At 34.8% G+C, this 19,603-nt stretch overlaps 1 protein-coding gene across 4 annotated transcripts in view; it reads right to left on the bottom strand.

Moving 5' to 3' along the window:
* Positions 1 to 19,603, bottom strand: part of LOC149785354 (prolyl 3-hydroxylase 1-like) — a 96,643-nt gene that overhangs the window by 15,572 nt on the left and 61,468 nt on the right. Inside the window, exons 13-16 of one of the 4 annotated variants that reach the window (XM_089979259.1) lie at positions 16,100 to 16,209; positions 13,628 to 13,723; positions 6,926 to 7,051; positions 794 to 944 (exon numbers count right to left, since the gene is read on the bottom strand). In XM_089979259.1, the coding sequence (XP_089835385.1) occupies positions 794 to 944; positions 6,926 to 7,051; positions 13,628 to 13,723; positions 16,100 to 16,209 (483 nt within the window). The remainder of the gene's footprint in view (positions 1 to 793; positions 945 to 6,925; positions 7,052 to 13,627; positions 13,724 to 16,099; positions 16,210 to 19,603) is intronic. The other 3 variants (XM_089979261.1, XM_089979260.1, XM_089979262.1) reach the window with 3 other exon arrangements.

The raw sequence follows: 19,603 nt of genomic DNA, 5'->3' as shown, positions 1-19,603 counted from the left end.
ATGGTACTTCCCAGAATTAGTGATATCCGCCATTATTTCCCATGACAGGTTCAATTACAGTTCTAAACTGAATTTTACGAAGAAAATAATGTACAAGCAGCAGTTAAAATATTCATGTTACCGATTCTATTCTTAAAATACAAATTGCTAATTCGAAACATAAGTTTATATGTTTCTATCATCAAGGGATAAATTGCGGAAATCAGGCAGTAATAGTTGCAACTTACCTGAGAAAGGATTAATGGTCAATCAGCTATCAAAACATATGCCTGTGAATGTGCAAGAATTTGTTTGTCCATGCAATTGATATCAACACCAACTATATAATGGCTTGAAGACTACATTTTGCCCTGAGCAAAAACAAAACAATGGAACTAACCAGGAAAAGGTGATGGAGCATCTCAAAAAGGAGTCATTCAATATTCTTGTAAAATAATCAAATGGCAAAATCGTTTTTGCTTTCCTAACAGAAGAAGGTGAAGTTTACATTTTTTAGGTGACTTAGTCACCCACTTCGCCTGGTAATGTGACCCCTGAAATTTGTGCAACACTTTGTTACCATGGTAATTTTAAAAATATTGAATGTGGAAAATAAGTATCAAAACTTACCACTACAATCTTGCCTGAAATAAGTTTGGTTAAAATACTCTGAACAGTTTGAACCTTATTTTTCCTAAAACCAAATTGTTTACAGAGAGACAAATGTAAATAGCAATATCTATATCTACCCACCCACCCTACACTTGCATATTACATACCTGGAGTAAAAAAAATGAAGATACAATGCACTTACCTTCCTTTGCAGTGCGGCATACAAGATGTGTATAATCAAAGTAAAGAGGACGGCTTAAATTTAAGAATTTTTCCACCAGGTGGCGTGACATTTCACTGATATCCAATGCCAACTGGACAACATTCATTGATATCACTTTCTGTTGTACAAGCTGAAGTGCAACAAAAGAAAAACGATTTATATGAAGGAAAAACAGGATTCTGCATGTTTGCAACAATATAATCACCAATTTTTGTGTCACCACAGAAAAAAGCAAAACACTACATGGACATAATAATTAATAACATGTAAAATGAATATGTTCAGAACTCTATGTTTTTACTATTAAAAAATCTGTCCACTGAAAACACATCAAGCGATAGAGTTTACTTAATGATATCCTCATTTGTCACCAATATTCATGAACATTAGTTTATTTAATAATATCCTCATTTGTCACCAATATTCATGAAGATTAGTTCATTTAACAATATCCTCATTTGTCACCAATATTCATGAACATTAGTTTATTTAATAATATCCTCATTTGTCACCAATATTCATGAAGATTAGTTTATTTAATAATATCATCACTTGTCACTAATATTCATGAAGATTAGTTCATTTAATGATATCCTCACTTGTCACTAATATTCATGAAGATTAGTTTATTTAATAATATCCTCACTTGTCACTAATATTAATGAAGATTAGTTTATTTAATGATATCCTCATATGTCACTAATATTCATGAAGATTAGTTTATTTAATAATATCCTCATCTGTCACCAATATTTTACATGAAGATTAGTTTATTTAATGATATCCTCATATGTCACCATTATTCATGAAGATTAGTTTATTTAATAATATCCTCATCTGTCACCAATATTTTACATGAAGATTAGTTTATTTAATGATATCCTCATATGTCACCATTATTCATGAAGATTAGTTTATTTAATAATATCATCACTTGTCACTAATATTCATGAAGATTAGTTCATTTAATGATATCCTCACTTGTCACAAATATTCATGAAGATTAGTTTATTTAATAATATCCTCACTTGTCACTAATATTAATGAAGATTAGTTTATTTAATGATATCCTCATATGTCACTAACATTCATGAAGATTAGTTTATTTAATAATATCCTCATCTGTCACCAATATTTTACATGAAGATTAGTTTATTTAATGATATCCTCATATGTCACTAATATTAATGAAGATTAGTTTATTTAATAATATCCTCACTTGTCACTAATATTCATGAAGATTAGTTTATTTAATAATATCCTCACTTGTCACTAATATTCATGAAGATTAGTTTATTTAATAATATCCTCATGTCACCAATATTCATGAAGATTAAATCTATATTAGAGTGTAAATAATACTATCCTCCTCCTCCGTCCCATTGACACTCTAAAATTAGCACATTCAAATAAAATTCACGGGAAGCAACAAATTAAGTAATGAAAAAGTCGAGGTCAATAACAGGAAAGACACAAAAAATACATTTAAGAAATTAAGGTCAAAACATAAATTGAAGACATGTAGAAACATAAGTAGTTCTATAGCTTACTTTAATATTTACAACTGTTAGAATAAATTCAACTCAAAATGCTAAAACTGGGAGTTGAAACTTTATTCTATCATTGTCTGAAATATAGCAGATTACTGTCATGGAGATATGCAATTCTGAAAAAATACATTATTATCTTGTCCGAAATGGAGATATGCAAAACTGAAAAATATATTATTACCAGTATGTTCTCCAAGATGGAGTTATGCAACACTAAAATAAAGCATTATTGTTCTGTTCTCCAAGATAGTGATATACAATACTGAAAAATACTAAATAAAACAGAAACTTATAAAAACTTTTTGAAGCTGCCATGTTATATTTTGGCATTTCAAATACAATGTATGCCAACACCAAGCCCACAATAAACTGCCACACTGCAGACATCGTAGTGATATGAATGAAAAATTGTTAAAGCTACGTTAAAAATCAAAATCACAACACATCACATCCCCAACACCAAGCCATTTTTTGAACAAATAAGCTTAATATTGCTACAGTTAAAGAGTTACGGTAAAACTGTACATGTTGAAATATTCTGAAACTGCAGTTATTTAAATCTGAACAGTAAATTCTTCAAATAGGACAATTTCTGGTAATTGATTAAACAGATATTTTGAAGAAAACATAATTTTTGAATCTTTATTCTGTGTCAGAGCTGTCCATAAATGTAGCCCAGTAAATGTGGCAATAATTTCCTGTTGAAAGGACTGAAATTAAAGGGTTGTTAGAACTGGAGAATATGTTCTGAGAGACAGAGATACTGAGGAGACAGGATCATACAAACAGGGAATGATTTGCAGGAACTGTAGCCAGGGTTTCATTTGGAATGGTTTCACTGTATATGGGAATTATACATCAAAGAGTTTACACATTTATGATCAAAGTACTGAGAATACTAACAGCTTAGAGGGTTGAAGCAATACTCATTAACAGAAGACAAAATGGAAAAATATTAACTCCACATATATTGCTATCCATGGTCCTTGTACTCATGCTGCTCCAAATAATCTATATTTTCTAATTTTCCTTTCTTACATGTCAAAAGAGAATTTATAATAATTAGGCAATTTATTTCAGAAACATTTTCTTTATTAGGGCTGTGCAAACTGGATCACCCAGTGTCCAGGACTAGTCCACTATCTCGGTTTAGCATGTGACTAACAGCAAAATAATTTGTTCTGGGTGAATGCATTTCTTTTAAAATTGAAAACTGGGCATGTGCTGTTTTATATGTAATTAATTTAATCACTACTCACAAAGAACACTTGGGGTCCCGAGTGGCTGAGTGGTCTAAAGCGCTCTCCGTTACGGATCACTGCCATCTCACCTCTGTCTGCGCCAGTTCAAGTCTCAGATTCAGCAAATGTGGGTATGTGAGAAAGCTTGCCAGTAGCTTATCGTGGGTCGGTGGTTCTTTCCGGGGTTATTCCGGGTTCTTCCTCCACCATTAATACTGGCTGCCATGTATAGCCTATCGTGTGCTGAAAAATGGCGTTAAATCCCACAACAACAACAACAACAACAAAGAACACTTATTCCTCAACTGCTTAAAGGAGAAAGGGAAATTCTTCTGTGTGCAACTGATATGGGTAGCTTAACACCTTGACTCTTACCAAGAGCAGCATGACATGGACGGGTTGGCCTGGTGTTTGCTTCTAACCGGATGTGTTTTCTGGTATGATCCAGAGTATCATGTGGTGCATCTAACTACTCAAGAGTTTAGTTTACTTAATAAATCTTAATCACTAATACAACTGTCCTGCAGCAAAGTTCACTGCTGATCTTTACAAAATCAAATGTTCAGTGATTGCTGTTTTGCTGTTAGTTTATAAGCTAACTATAATAAATTTTACTTGCAACTAAACAATTTTCTTATAATACCATCATGATTTTTCCTGGTTTATTTGGTTTTTGGGAAGAAAATTCTCCCAAAATGAAATTAAAGATTAAAATGCTAAATCAAGTTTCTTTATGTGAGTTTCCCAATAAATGTTACTTTTCTATCCTAATATAAGCTAATTATAAGCTATCCTAATTGCTACATATGTTACTTGGCCGTATATTTTGTAATGGATCATATGACCAGTCCATTTCAGCTGATACTCAGACTAGTCCAATTCACCTAATGCTCATGACCAGTCCATTTCAGCTTTTGCTTATGAGTAGCCAATTTCAGCTGATGACCAGTTCATTTCAGCTGATGCTTATGACCAGTTCATTTTGGCTCACACTTTGGACCAGTCCATTTCAACTGATGCTTAGGACAAGTCCATTTCAGCTGATGCTCAAGACCAGTCCATTTTAGCTGATGCTTATGACCAGTTCATTTCAGCTCACACTTAGGACCAGTCCATTTCAGTTGATGCTTACGACCAGTTCATTTCAGCTTATGCTTATGACCAGTCCATTTCAGCTGTGCTTAGGACCAGTCCATTTCAGCTGATGCTTACAACCAGTTCATTTCAGCTGATGCTTAGGACCAGTTTGTTTCAGCTGATGCTTAGGACCAGTTCATTTCAGCTGATACTTATGATCAATTCATTTCAGCTGATGTGTATGTCCAGTCCATTTTAGCTGATGCTAAGGACCAATTAATTTAGTTGATGCTTTTTTTTACACTTCAGGTGATACTCATAATTCAGATTTAAATGAAGGACAGTAAGTGATGAACCTATATAAACATTATAAATAACAAAACTTGTCCTTGCTGCTTTTATTAACTTCACTACAGTGATTTTTTTATTCCAATGTTCAATACAACTTCCAATAACATGGCAATGATAATACTGTGGAGTCGTCTCATCACTGGAAAAATCAACAGTACTATTTACATATGTAGGGCAATAATGGGACTAGTAAAAGACTGGTCAAGTAATTTTTTTCTCCAGGATAAATGGGTGAAATATATATTTGTACAGCCCTGATTATTGTTTGAAGTATTAAGATCAGTGGAACAATATATGGTCTAATCATTTACTGAAATCTGAGTTGCCTCCCTTGACATATGAAATGGACCTGAAATGCCACTGGACCCGATTAATACTTTGTTACTAATTTTTGCGAGACCATAAGTTTGTTTTTATTATTAGTAATACCAACTATATTTTGTAAAAGAGAATGGACACTATGCCATATGCATGGATGATCCTCCATGCCAACAAAACTATGTTTGTGTTTGTCCACATTGCAGAGCAAAACAATCAGAATAGCAGCAAAATCTGAAACTAAACAAAATTTACATATTTCTATATTATCAAAAATTTCTAACCAGATCATCTACATAAGCAAATATGCATACCAAATTTCATTAGCACATCTTAAGTGACTTTTGCTAAATCTTGATAAAAAGTTTGTGGAAAAATCAAGTCTACATCCCAAAAGTTCAAAAATGTAAAAAAACGTTGAAAAACTTCTGTAATGATCTGAAAATAAAATCAGGTCATGTACATATAAATACAATTATGCCTAATGATTTCACTGGTCTATCTCAAGTCGTTTTACCTAATCATGACCACCAAAATGTTAGAAAAGTAAAAGTTCCAAAATGTCATTTTAAAAATGTACCATACTTTGATAAATTGCTTTTGGCCCAGAACTTTAATCAGGTCACCTACATAAAATTAAAAATATGACTAAAATATTTAGTTTGTCTATCTAAAGTAGTTTTAGCTTAATTGTGTCAAAAAACTGAATGAGGTCATCTACTGATTTCTATGTCAAAGTGTGTAACATTTCATGGCTCTAGGTATAAAATTGTTTTAACTATCATGCTAAAACATATTCAGGGTGTATAGGGATTCAGATGTATAGGAGTGTGTCTGTGGGTGTGATTTGGATTTTTAACATAGTTTTTTTTTAAAAATCAGACATATCCGCTATGATGTCTGCAGTGTGGCAGTTTTTAGTGATGTCTAGCACTGGGGCATCATGTCCCACCCAGTCACATTATCCTGACACCAGGCCGACCAGTCCTAACACTAACCTCTTAATGCTGAGCGCCAAGTGAGGCAGCTGTTAGTACCATTTTTGTAAGTCTTTGGTATGACTTGGCCATGGATTGAACCCACGACCTCCCGCATCTGAGGTGGATGCTCTAACCACTTAACAACTATGCCACTGGAGCAGTCAGATGTATAGGAAGACAGGTACTCCCTTGTGCTACTGCAGTGCAGACATAAAAGAATAGAAAAAATATGACCAGGGCTAGCTAATATTAGGCACAAAAAATATGTATGTTTTTGGTCAACCATCTATCCCTGTATCTCATTGCTGACACTAACGCTTTTTCCCATAGTACAAAAAATTAAAAATTAAAAAAAAATATTTAAAAAATTTTGAAATTGATTTGTGGTTCACAATGAGCTCATTTTCCCCAGTATTTTCAAGTGCTTAGCACATTATATATATATAATGTTAAAATAAAATAAAAAACCCAATTACCTAATTTTAAAACCAAAACAATAGAAAACACATACGTTTTTTGGCCTTACACAATGACAGAACATAAAATATGCAAGTATATCACAAAGTACCAGACATTACTTTGTGTCATACCAACCTCAAGAGCCCTACTAATGTTAAGGCCCTGGAAAGTCTCATATAATGTATGGGGACTTGTGGGGGTCTTATCTGGCTGTGTCACTGCACCTTTTCTGCTGTACCCATCACCAAGCAAAGCCCCTTGCTATGATAGAAATGGATAGAGAAGCATTCTAAAATCATGAGGAATACATATGACACTGTGAACTTCTTACTACATTTCTCCATTTGTAAGACATGGGTGGGGTGATTGGGGAGGGGAGAGTCCATTCCAATATTACTGTTGGCAATCACGAGAGGAGGATAATGGATCAGAGGTATTAACTCATCTACAAATAATTTTGATACAAATGGTTAGCAGTGGCAAGAGAGCTTGACTTGAAAGTATGAAGAGATAGAGAAAAGACTTTTTTTAAAACCCATTGATTATTTTTATCCAGTCATATTTTACCTTGTTGACACACTTTTCTTAAAGAGGAAGTAAATTTGTTTGTAAATTATGTTTCTCCAAGAATAATTACCCGATTACATTAACTTTAAATGAGTAGAAAACTCTGCTACCTCTCGAATCCAGCCCTACAGGAAAGAGAAGATACTTTTACCCATTACCTCCCCTTACCAATACCAGGCAGCTACCCATAAACCAGATGTTTACCAATTTAAGATGTTTGCATTTTCAAGGGGTTTAATAGTGACGTTATCAGGTAAGTATTCTCAAACAAACTTTATTAAAAATAAAACTTACTTTCACTATTGTACACATTCCCTGATCACATTAATATTACTCAAATAGGTAACTGGAGGAGGAAATGCACAAACATTCAACCTCTGCAATGGGCACCCTTTGAAGGAAGAATGACTGGATCATATGAAGGTTAAACCACTCTCCTGACATGAGGACTGCATAACCAACAGTCATGTAATGAATAAGAAGAAAAGAATGCAGTTTCCTTTTCTTAAAGTAAAAATCTTAGCAAACTCATTAAAAATTTTACTATTATGCCTTTGAAGAGGTTTTGCCAACTTCAACTAGATCAGGTAGTTGTCTGGGCCACAGCCACCAGACCCATCATCACAGGTATGCTAGATCTCAAGAGATAAAAACTTGAGAAGGCTGGCTGTGATTACCAGCTTCCAATATGTCTCAGATTAAAAGAATGCACTGGAATTGGAGGTTTGAAGAGACTGCTCTTTATAAGCTGAAATCTTTATAAGGTTTATTTGATCTACTGAGATCAAAGTATGCATAGTGGATTAATCACTTCAGACAGGAAGCAATGGCTTAAGGGGTTATATCCTCTTTGCTGGTCTTCACCAGAAGAAATAGATGTCAGGTTCAACTACACTTCTCTGTATGCTCCAAGTAGTGCTTGAATGTGCAGACCAGGTTTTGCACTGCCACCTCTCTTGGCATATTAATCTAGGAGAGGGTGAAAATGACCACCCTTGGTTGCCTACAAACTGATTCAAGCTAACAAAGCCAAGTTGCATCATTAGGAAAATGGAACCATCTGAATTGAATTGGAGAATGTTCGCAAGTTGCTAAACTCAGCTATCCAAAAACATGTTTTATAGGTAGCAGCTTTAGTGATGTTTTTGATAAAGACTTGAACTGACTGGATCTGAACCATGTCATGACCAACAATAGACTCCATTCAGGAAACAGAAATCTGGGTCAATTCAATTAAAATTGTCCAGCAGATCTGATAAATCCTTACAATGAACAATAACCCCTCCACCACAATGCCTGAAAGTGTTGTTGTTGTTGTTGCTGTTGTAGGGTTTAATGCCAGTTTTCAGCACACAATAGGCTATACATGGCAGCCAGTATTAATGGTGGAGGAAGAACCTGGGAAAACCCCAGAAAGAACCATCGACCCACGAGAAGCTACTGGCAAGCTTTCTCACATACCAACACAGGCCGAACCCACGACTCGAACCCACGCAGACAGAGGTGAGATGGCAGTGATTCGTAACGGTGAGCGCTTTAGACCACTTGGCCACTCAGGGCCCCCACCTAAAAGTGTCATGAGATCATGGAGTGGTAGTCTTTGAGAACATTTGTGTCTAACCTTTTCTACAAAATATAAGAGAAAAAAGTTATCAGTTTGCAGAATAAAGGTTCATAAGATTCACTCCATGGTTGATGGGTTCAATTCCTTCCTAAAAAGGACTCTCACCACTACAGCCAGACATGAAGGAGATTCCTGTCTAGGCAGGGTTCATCCTACAAACACTGTTGTTTAAGCAGGTGAGCTTTGCCTGGATTTTCAATGGGGCATCTTTCACCAGATCAAGCAGATCATTCACTCAGGACTTGTCCCACCTGATAGGGACTATCAGAACCACTTTGCAGTTCTTCATAAAAGAGGTCTACAATAGGACTACCCCAAAGTGTACAAATCCACTAAAAAACGTATGGATGAGCAGACCATTAAGTGTGATAGGTAAGGTTCCTTCTCAACACTGAGTCAGCTAGGACACTGACCTTATGTCTGACTTGGACAGTGATCTTTAGCTTGGAGTATCAGCGTAAAAAGTCCCAGAACATAACACATAGTATTGGTTATTTTGTTCCCCCATTTGAAAGGTAGGTCAAGCAAAAGGAACTTGCATGGAGCTGGGTGGACAGGGACTTCTAACAGATCATGAGTGATCTCTTTTGTGGAAAGCCAGACTGACCATGCAATTTCTTTTTTAAACCTCAACACTACTCTGTGCTTGTTGAGATGGTCAAGATCTATAATTGGCCTAAGCTTTCCGATGGCTCTGGGCAATAGATAAGAGCCTTGACTAAAACTCCGGAGAGCTCAAGTTGCAAACTCTCTCCACTTCCTGCTTGTTGAGTTAAGACCAGATCTCCTGAGGCAAAATATCTTCCTTCTCTGGACTGCATGGAATATTCATCATGGAAGTGGAAGACAAAAAAGGAAGGACTGGTTTTTAAAAAAATCCAATTCCTGGCAAAAATCAAGGATTCTGGTGCCTAAAGGCAGGTTGTCAGTGGATGGCCAGACTGGTAAGTCACTAAAGGTTGCTGGAAAGCTTGGTGAAGAAGACATTTAACATCCTATCCCCATTGTTTAAACTGAATCTGAAACCAAGGGACCTGTTGCCACCTGAAATTAAACTGAAGCTGGTAACTACTGTTGCTGAGCTATGTTTGTTCTTCTCTCTTTTTGCTGTTGATCATCGCTCCATCACAAATGGGGCTGATGCTGCCTAAATGCCAGAGGAGGAGGCAGTAAAAGCTGGAGGAGGCAGAAAAAGCTGGAGGAGGCAGAAAAATCTGGAGAGGCAGCTCTTGTACTACCTGCTTCTGTACATCCTGAATTTTACCATTGAACAGCAATAGCATACCAAATAGAGAATGGCATCTAACCAAATCAAAATTCAAAGATGTCAGAGTATTCGTTATAGAATGATGGCAAACCCTGTTAATTGCTCTGGTAATAAGGACTGTGAACTATCACACATGAACACTAAATGACATTTCAGCAAGACAAAAAACTGCCTGCACTAACTCGGAGGTGGCATGGAAATATTCAATCCCACTTTGTTCAATAGAATGATTGACATTTTCATTGCTGCATTAATCTCATCCAAACTTGGCAAGTTGTCACAGTACATGTCTAAATGCATGCAGCACCAGCCAGACAAGCATGATGGTGTTAACCAGCTTTCAGAAAAGAAAGCCTTCAAGTTTTCCATTTCCCATATTGTGACAGAAAGATGATCAGAGATCTCTTTGGTTTTTACTGAGGCAAAAGATAGAAGGAGGGACGTTCATCTTCTGATTTAATGTTTACTGAAACCTTAGTGATATAGATGGTAACAGTGGGCATTCAAAGGGTGGTATAACCCTGTAAATCTCTCCATCTTCTGCTTTGTTGCCAAATTCCACAGACTAAAAAAGTGTCTGGACAGTGTGCTGGATCAGTGGCTGAATGGTCAGCTCAGTGGCTGGCTGGCTGGTCAACTTGTCTGCTCACTGGATGAAATGAATGGCAAACAGACTGACCAATTCAAAGGATCTCTATATGAGACTGCATTAAATGGAATGGACAGCCAGTATGTTACTTGGATTGCTGATGCAACAGATTTTTGATCGTCAAAAGGTTGTTGTTGTTGTTGTTCTAGGGTTTAACACCATTTTTTCAGCACAAGATAGGCCATACATGGCGGCCAGTATAACTGGTGGAGGAAGAACCCTGGAAAACCCAGGGTAGAACCACCTACCCACAAGAAGCTACTGGCAGGCTTTTCCACGTACCCATGCTAGCCGAGCCTTGGACTCGAACACACGCAGACAGAGGTGAGATGGCTGTGATCCGGAACGGTGAGCGCTTTAGACCACTCAGCTTGTCAAAAGGTACAGCTGGCTGTGTGGCTGAACAAAGAATAAAGCGGTAATGTACTGCATATAAGAGTGAAAGTGTCAATCAACATTATCAGAAAAATATCCCATGAGTCCATCCTTGCAGGCAAAAACAACGAGCACAAACCGTATGAGCACAACAGCAGAAAGAAATGAAGTCCACAAATTTAAAAAAAAAATATTTTTTTTTTTATATCAACGTGTAGCAAAAACATTCACAGCTAACACTATTCCATTATGCAGGGGTGGGCAAACTATGGCCCGCGGGCCACATACGGCCCACCAAGGGCTTTCATGCGGCCCACCAAGGGTTTTCATGCGGCCCACCAAGGGTTTTCATGCGGCCTAGGAACAAGTCATCATTTGCACTGACTCTGTTTACGTTACTCAGTTTATCAAATAAATGTGCTTCTTTTGAAGTTTAAGTTTTCAAATATTGACAACTGAAAATTAATTAGATGTTATTTAGAAAAACCTTTTGTTTTTGCTATTTCAAATATTAATTATTTTACTTAATGAACTATGTGGCCCACGACAAGGTGTAAACTTGTGTATGCGGCACTTGCACTGGAAAGTTTGCCCACCTCTGTACTAGATGGATTAGTGGAAAATAATGTTGCTTTTCTTGGACGTTGAGAAGCAAAGTGAGACAAATTTAATCATACTTTAAAGTTTAAACTGGTAAACATCCAGTTCATGGGTAGCCACCTAGCAGTGGTTTCAGACGGTAATGGCTGAGAGTTTATCCCTTAGTCTATATGAGATATAGACAGACAGAAAAGACATTTTCATCTTTACAAGATAGCTGAATTTGAGAGGTAGTGGAGTTTCTTTTCCCAACGTTGATGTGCTCAGGAAATCCATCTGATCGAGAGAGAAAATTGCAATTTTCATTTGAAGAATATGCTGCAAGTGTCAAATCTATTGCCTTTGTTTTTTTTCATTTCTTTTATGACAAATTAACCATTTACAAAAATTAAAAGATCAAAGTTCTCCAAAGCAGACTGGCACAGTATAAGGATTCCAAGTAAGATATTTTGAATAGGAAATGAAATTCCTTTTTCTAAAAATTTTCCAAAAGGAATGGGATTATATATTGGCTCGTGTGTCTAATGGTAAAATATGGCATAATCACTACAAAGCAAAGCTGAGTGAGATAATTTTTTTAACGATATTATGAAAAAGAAAACATGTAACAAATGCAAAGTGAAAAAAAGCTGATTTAGATAAAGCAACCTGATTAAAAACATGAAAGTGAGTCTGCCATCCAAAAAATAGCACCAGTACTGGTATTGTAAATCTGAGGTTCAAAATAACAAAACTGCTTCAGAAAAGCTATGCAGATTCTAAATTACATACTTCTTGAGGTCTTATTTGTAAACTTTTTGTAGGAATGCTAAAAGGCAAGCAATCCAATAATGAAGAAATGACCAGATTGACAAATTCAAAGAATGTGAATAAAGGGCATTATGGGAGTAAATTATCTGTAAAATGTAATGATCAACATAATACCACATGTAATTAGCATAGTCCTGATGGAGTTTCAAATTACCAATCAGTATTTAATATTACCTAAAATACTCACACTGACTCATGTGAATTTCCTAAGGTTTTAGTTAGCTAAATTTTCTGGTTCTTGTATATTTAAGTAAGAAAAAGTGTTAAGAATATGCAAAGCTGAGGCCCAGCACCTACTAATGATTCCTCCAATAATTGATAAAAATAACCTGGATCTCAAACTTCAGAATTAGTAAATCTTGATTCCAGCATTCTAACTTCAAAGAGGTTTTAAGAAAAAGATGTATAAAGGATTAAGAACAAAATATGTATTATTTTTCTCTGGAGAAACTCAGGAAATAGTGCATTATTGAAAATAATTACCCAAAATAAAACAAATACAAAAACCTTGGAAGACTATTTTCTAGATTAATGGAGGCATCAGAAGACTTGCTGGCAAATTAGAAGTCCAGTAGGTGGGGTAATAATCCATAAATCCAAAGCAAGAAATAGGTATGCCATGTTTTCAACTTTTCATTAAACCTGATAACTTGTTATAAGGCAACATATTCAAGAAAGCAACTGCAGATGTCTACACAGTAATAACTTGTAAAATACTTGTCAAAGACTGTCATTAAGTTATATGAAGATGTCAAAGTATTTTGTATATCAAAATATTCAAATCTTTTGTCAGCAACAAAAAAGGTATTCTTTTTATATCCATTAAAAAAGGTTTTCTTGATTAAAAAAAGTAACAATATAATGTGCCTTGCAAACCAATCTGGTTAGTATGAAAAGGTGAAAACATGATTAAGAAAGAAAGCTAAAATGTTTTAAAGCAAATACCTTAAAGGCTCGAGAAATATTGAGACCAAGAAATGTCTCACTATCAGTATGTGGGGAGGTGGTACCTTTGTAACCATCTCCATATAGTCCTCCTTTCTGGATGGAAGACAGCGAAATACAAAAAGTCATTTAGGAAATGCTTCAACAATGTATCTTGAAGTGTAATTACAATACAATTTTGATTACCTGAACTTGTCCATAACAGTGTAATTACAATACAACCTTGATTACCTAAACTTGTCCATAAGTGTTATTACAATACAACCTTGATTGCCTAAACTTGTCCATAAGTGTTATTGCAATACAACCTTGATTACCTGAACTTGTCCATAAGTGTTATTACAATACAACCTTGATTACCTGAACTTGTCCATAAGAGTGTTATTACTATACAACCTTGATTACCTGAACTTGTCCATAAGAGTGTTATTACAATACAACCTTGATTACCTAACTTGTCCATAAATAAATGACCAAGTACCAATTTCTATGATATCTTTCTCTTTTAAGTCATCCCCCAGCACCCACCTAACTAGAAGAAATTTTGTTTACCAAAGTACAAACTGAAAATGTTAGAAACATGCATGGATATTTTTTTTAAAAACATGATGAAAGTTTGGTACATATTACATAGTTCTCCCTCATTTTAATGGCATTCAATACTCCAGATATAATGCAATAAAGCTATGAACCCCATGCCATAAGCTAAATCATTATTTATGAATTGGTCTATAAAATGCACGACAATATGGTTGAATGTCCATCAAATGTAAGACAATATGGGATGAAAGTCCATCAAATGTAAGACAATATGAGCTTAAAGTCTATCAAATGTAAGACTATATGGGTTGCAAGTCCATCAAATGTAAGAAAATATGGGCTTAAAGTCTATCAAATGTATGACAATATGGGTTAAAAGTCCATCAAATGTATGACAATGTGGGTTGAAAGTCTATCAAATGTAAGACAATATGGGCTGAAAGTCTATCAAATGTATGACAATATGGGTTAGAAGTCTATCAAATGTATGACAATGTGGGTTGCAAGTCCATCAATTGTAAGACAATATGGGTTGAAAGTCTATCAAATGTATGACAATATGGGTTGGAAGTCTATCAAATGTATGACAATGAGGGTTTCAAGTCCATCAAATGTATGACAATGTGGGTTGCAAGTCCATCAAATGTAAGACAATATGGGTTGAAAGTCTATCAAATGTATGACAATGTGGGTTTCAGATCTATCAAATATATGGCAATATGGGTTGAAACTCCATCAAATGTATGACAATATGAGTTAAAAGTCCATCAAATGTAAGACAATATGGGCTGAAAGTCTATCAAATGTATGACAATATGGGTTAGAAGTCTATCATATGTATGACAATGTGGGCTGCAAGTCCATCAAATGTAAGACAATATGGGTTGAAAGTCTATCAAATGTATGACAATATGGGTTAGAAGTCTATTATATGTATGACAATGTGGGCTGCAAGTCCATCAAATGTAAGACAATATGGGTTGAAAGTCTATCAAATGTATGACAATATGGTTTGGAAGTCTATCAAATGTATGACAATGTGGGTTGCAAGTCCATCAAATGTAACACAATATGGGTTGACAGTCCATCAAATGTATGACAATGTGGGTAACAAGTCCATCAAATGTAAGACAATATGGGTTGAAAGTCTATCAAATGTGTGACAATGTGGGTTGCAAGTCCATCAAATGTAAGACAATATGGGTTGAAAGTCTATCAAATGTGTGACAATGTGGGTTGCAAGTCCATCAAATGTAAGACAATATGGGTTGAAAGTCTATCAAATGTATGACAATGTGGGTTGCAAGTCTATCAAATGTATGACAATGTGGGTTGCAAGTCCATCAAATGTAAGACAATATGGGTTGAAAGTCTATCAAATGTATGACATTGTGGGTTTCAAGTCCATCAAATGTACAACAATGTGGGTAACAAGTCCATCAAATGTGTAACAATGTGGGTTGCAAGTCCATCAGATGTAAGACAATATATATTGAAAGTCTATCAAATGTATGACAATATGGGTTAGAAGTCCATCAAATGTATGACAATAAGGGTTGAAAGTCCATCAAATGTAAGACAATATGGGTCAAAAGTCCATCAAATGTATGACAATTCAGGTTGAAAGTCTATCAAATGTATGATAATATGGACTGAAAGTCCACCAAATGTATGACAATATGGGTGTTAAATGCTGAGCCTAATTGCTATGCTTTGAGTACAGGTGTACTTACATAATCAATTAAACATGACCCACTATAGATTTTGTCAGTGATATGTATGCATTTTGATTAAGACATAAATGATTGATAGATGTATTATGTCTCTTATAACCTTGTATCAAGCTGTCAATAAAGTTTCCTTCTTAAATTTAATTTAAGCTGTGAAACCTCTTCTTTTTCAAAAATGGAAAACTGCAAATAACAAACCTACCCTGGTGAGGTTTATAAGTTTTGCACACTCCTCTTCTGTTGCTAAACCATCTGCTACCAACCTTTCTCTTCCCATTAGATCCTTCTCACCTGACTGAATGATTTTCACACCTGTAAAAAGTATGCAGTAAAACAGGACTAATGCAAATAATAACAATAATTCCTCTAGGGGACTGACGCTATACTGTCTGTATGCAGTAATGCATGACTAATGCAAACAAGAACAATAATCCCACCTAAGAGACTGATGCTATACTGTCTGTATTCAGTAATACGTGACTAATGTAAACAAGAAAAATAATCCCACCTAAGGGACTGATGCTATACTGTCTGTATGCAGTAATACATGACTAATGCAAACAAGAAAAATTATCCCACCTAATGGACTGATGCTATACTGTCTGTATTCAGTAATACGTGACTAATGTAAACAAGAACAATAATCCCACCTAAGGGACTGATGCTATACTGTCTGTATTCACTAATACATGACTAATGCAAAAACAATAATCCCACCTAAGGGACTGATGCTATACTTTCTGTATGCAGTAATACATGACTAATGCAAACAAATCAAATTATCCCACCTAATGGACTGATGCTATACTGTCTATATGCAGTAATACATGACTAATGCAAACAAGAACAATTATCCCACCTAAGGGACTGTTGCTATACTATCTGTATGTATTAATACATGACTAATGCAAACAAGAACAATTATCCCACCTAAGGGACTGATGCTATACTGTCTATATGCAGTAATACATGACTAATGCAAACAAAAACAATAATCCCACCAAAGGGACTGATGTTATACTGTCTGTATGCAGTAAAACCTGACGAAGGCAAAACAAAAATAAGAGTCCTACAAAAGGACTTATGATCTACTGCCTGTAAACAATCTCTACAAATCAAATTAAGACCATTTCTTCTTTTAACTACTGAGTGTTGAAATGATCTGATATTCATGGGCAATAAGATTGTCAAATTAACCACTGTGGCAGCCATACTGTATGTATGATCAGCTGCATTTTTTATTTAGGACAAATCAGACACTATTGGCAGACTTGCAAACTCTAGCACAACCGTCGTAGTAAGGCAGTCAAATTTTTTCCATAAGTTAGACCACTTTTCAATAAGGAGTAATGTAATATTATATACTAATATTGTTACCATGGAAACATGCATAACAAAAGTTCAAAAGTGTGAGACTAATACTATATTGGACAGTAGACTGGCACCATTTTCATTTCTGGACCAACTAGAGATCCTAAGTCTTGTAGTGAAATCCCATATTAATATGAGCATCCATTCAAAATACGTATCAACAACAAGATTTTCAGGATGGAAAAACTTCAAAGCCTCAGTACCAGTGACTATCTTGTTGATAAATATGATGAAATAATAGTTTAGAAAATATGATTAAAGAATTAACAAGCATGACAGAGGAAAAAGTGAAAGGAATTATATTTAAGGCAACATCAAGATGGAAAGCCGAAGTGAAAACAGTAATAATTTTTTTTTTGTAATTTGGAAAAAAAGACTTTTTACAAAGAAATTGATACCAAAAGTAATTTTAGAAAAAGGAGCAGAAACTACAAGACATAACAAACCCCTGTGGAAGTAAATTAGCCATATTGAAACAGAGGAGACTATTTTCCCCCAATCCCTTTTGCGAGTCGATTAAAAAATGGCACCCAAAAATGTTCATTGAAAACAAAAAATTCCAGAAGGCTGGGTTAAAAAAGTTTTCCCATCATCACAGCCAATCAGTAAAAAGAATACTGTATAATAATTTCATGGGCTTATTTGAACCAATCAGAATCATATAAAGTGATATTTTAACATGTGGTAATATCAAAAATATGAAACAGCACATCATATAGGTACATTATACCTACTATGTGATAAATACATTATCTGCATAGGATGCTAATTCCTTTATTATTACATAAATGTCTCTCTGCATTAAAAACAAAACAATGAAAAATAAGAAATCGCCTGGTTTGGATGGTTTTAATACAAATCTCCATTAAAAATTTTTTTATAGACCTTGGAAATTTTATATAAAAGCTCTTAATTGTGAAATACCAACAAAGTAACAAGGAGTTATCACCTGTATGCCCCAAAAAGGGAAAGTCAAAGTTTTATTTGAAGAACTAGAGATCAATATCTCATCTTAATGTTGATCTAAAAATTGCTACTTCAGTCATAGCAAATAGAATAATAAAGTTTTACCAAATACTATGTGACCCTCAAACAGGTTTTATCATGGTAATATAATAGAGGCTGTACATGTCAGATTTATGATCTAAACAAAAAACAGAAAAACATTTCCCAGCAAAGTTAGTTCTGCTAAAGTTTGGAAAATGTTTGGTTCTACAGAATTTTTTTATTATTGAAGAATCGTTGAGATTTTTGGAATTTGATCCTTCCATATGTAACTGGTTCAAAACTTTCATCAAGCTGCGTCTTAAATAATGGACATAGCTCCCAATTTTACCCTACTGTACAGGTAGTCAGGCAAGGTGATCCCCTTTCACATTATTTATTCATTATTACAGAAGAATTAATTATTGCTGACGTAAAATAATTTACAGATAAATGGAATAAAATCTGACAGCTCAGAAGTGGACGAGTACATCACACCAACCCATTAAGATATTGTATCTATGCCAATGTGTATAGCAAGTTCACAAAAATAATACAAAAACTATATTTATAAAAATGGTGTGGCAAATCTATTTTTTTGCCTCTTGACAATGATTTAGTCAATGCCAATAGCAATTTTCTTGCTCCTGAAGATTTCACAAAAATGTATAATACTGATGCATCTTTTATTGAATGGTATGGAATTCTTAATTCTATACCATGTACCTGGAGAAAAGCTACAGAGAATCAGCAAAAACATTACACCCACTGAAATACTGTGATATGCTGAGAAAGCATGATAAAATGTCATGGCCTTTTTACAAAAATACCTTTGGAAAGACAGAGAATTACCAGTGGAACTTCAAATATAAATGGAATGACATAATGTATCAGATTATCAACTCTGTGACTGGGAACACAAGAATGTACTACAGTTCAAGATTACTGATGATACAGATTTGCCGAGCTTTCAATACAATATTGTCCATCACATACTTTAGACAAATATAGATGGTTTTAAATAAATATTTCAGCAACATGACTTTTTTAATTCTGTAATGAACATCCAGAAACACTGTTACACATTTTCTTGGACTCTCACAATGTAAATACTTTAATCTTGAACTTTAGGTTATTATTCAGGGATAAATGTGATATTTGGTTTCCCTTAAATGCAAATTCTGTTCTTCTTGGTTTGGATATTCGAGGTGAGCATGTACATCTATATTCCAGTACAGAGACAGACAAACTAAAACAGATGGGAAAAGATTAAAGCAGCACTTGCTCTTAATCTTGTATGCATAACGTTATGTTTACTTAATTTATATTGTGAGCTTCTGTCCATGATCAC

This window comes from Sinohyriopsis cumingii, chromosome 13 (genome assembly GCF_028554795.1).
Source record: "Sinohyriopsis cumingii isolate HCF-2022 chromosome 13, ASM2855479v2, whole genome shotgun sequence".
Classification (NCBI taxonomy): Eukaryota; Metazoa; Mollusca; class Bivalvia; order Unionida; family Unionidae; genus Sinohyriopsis; species Sinohyriopsis cumingii.
This window is presented reverse-complemented; position numbering and strand designations above follow the sequence as displayed.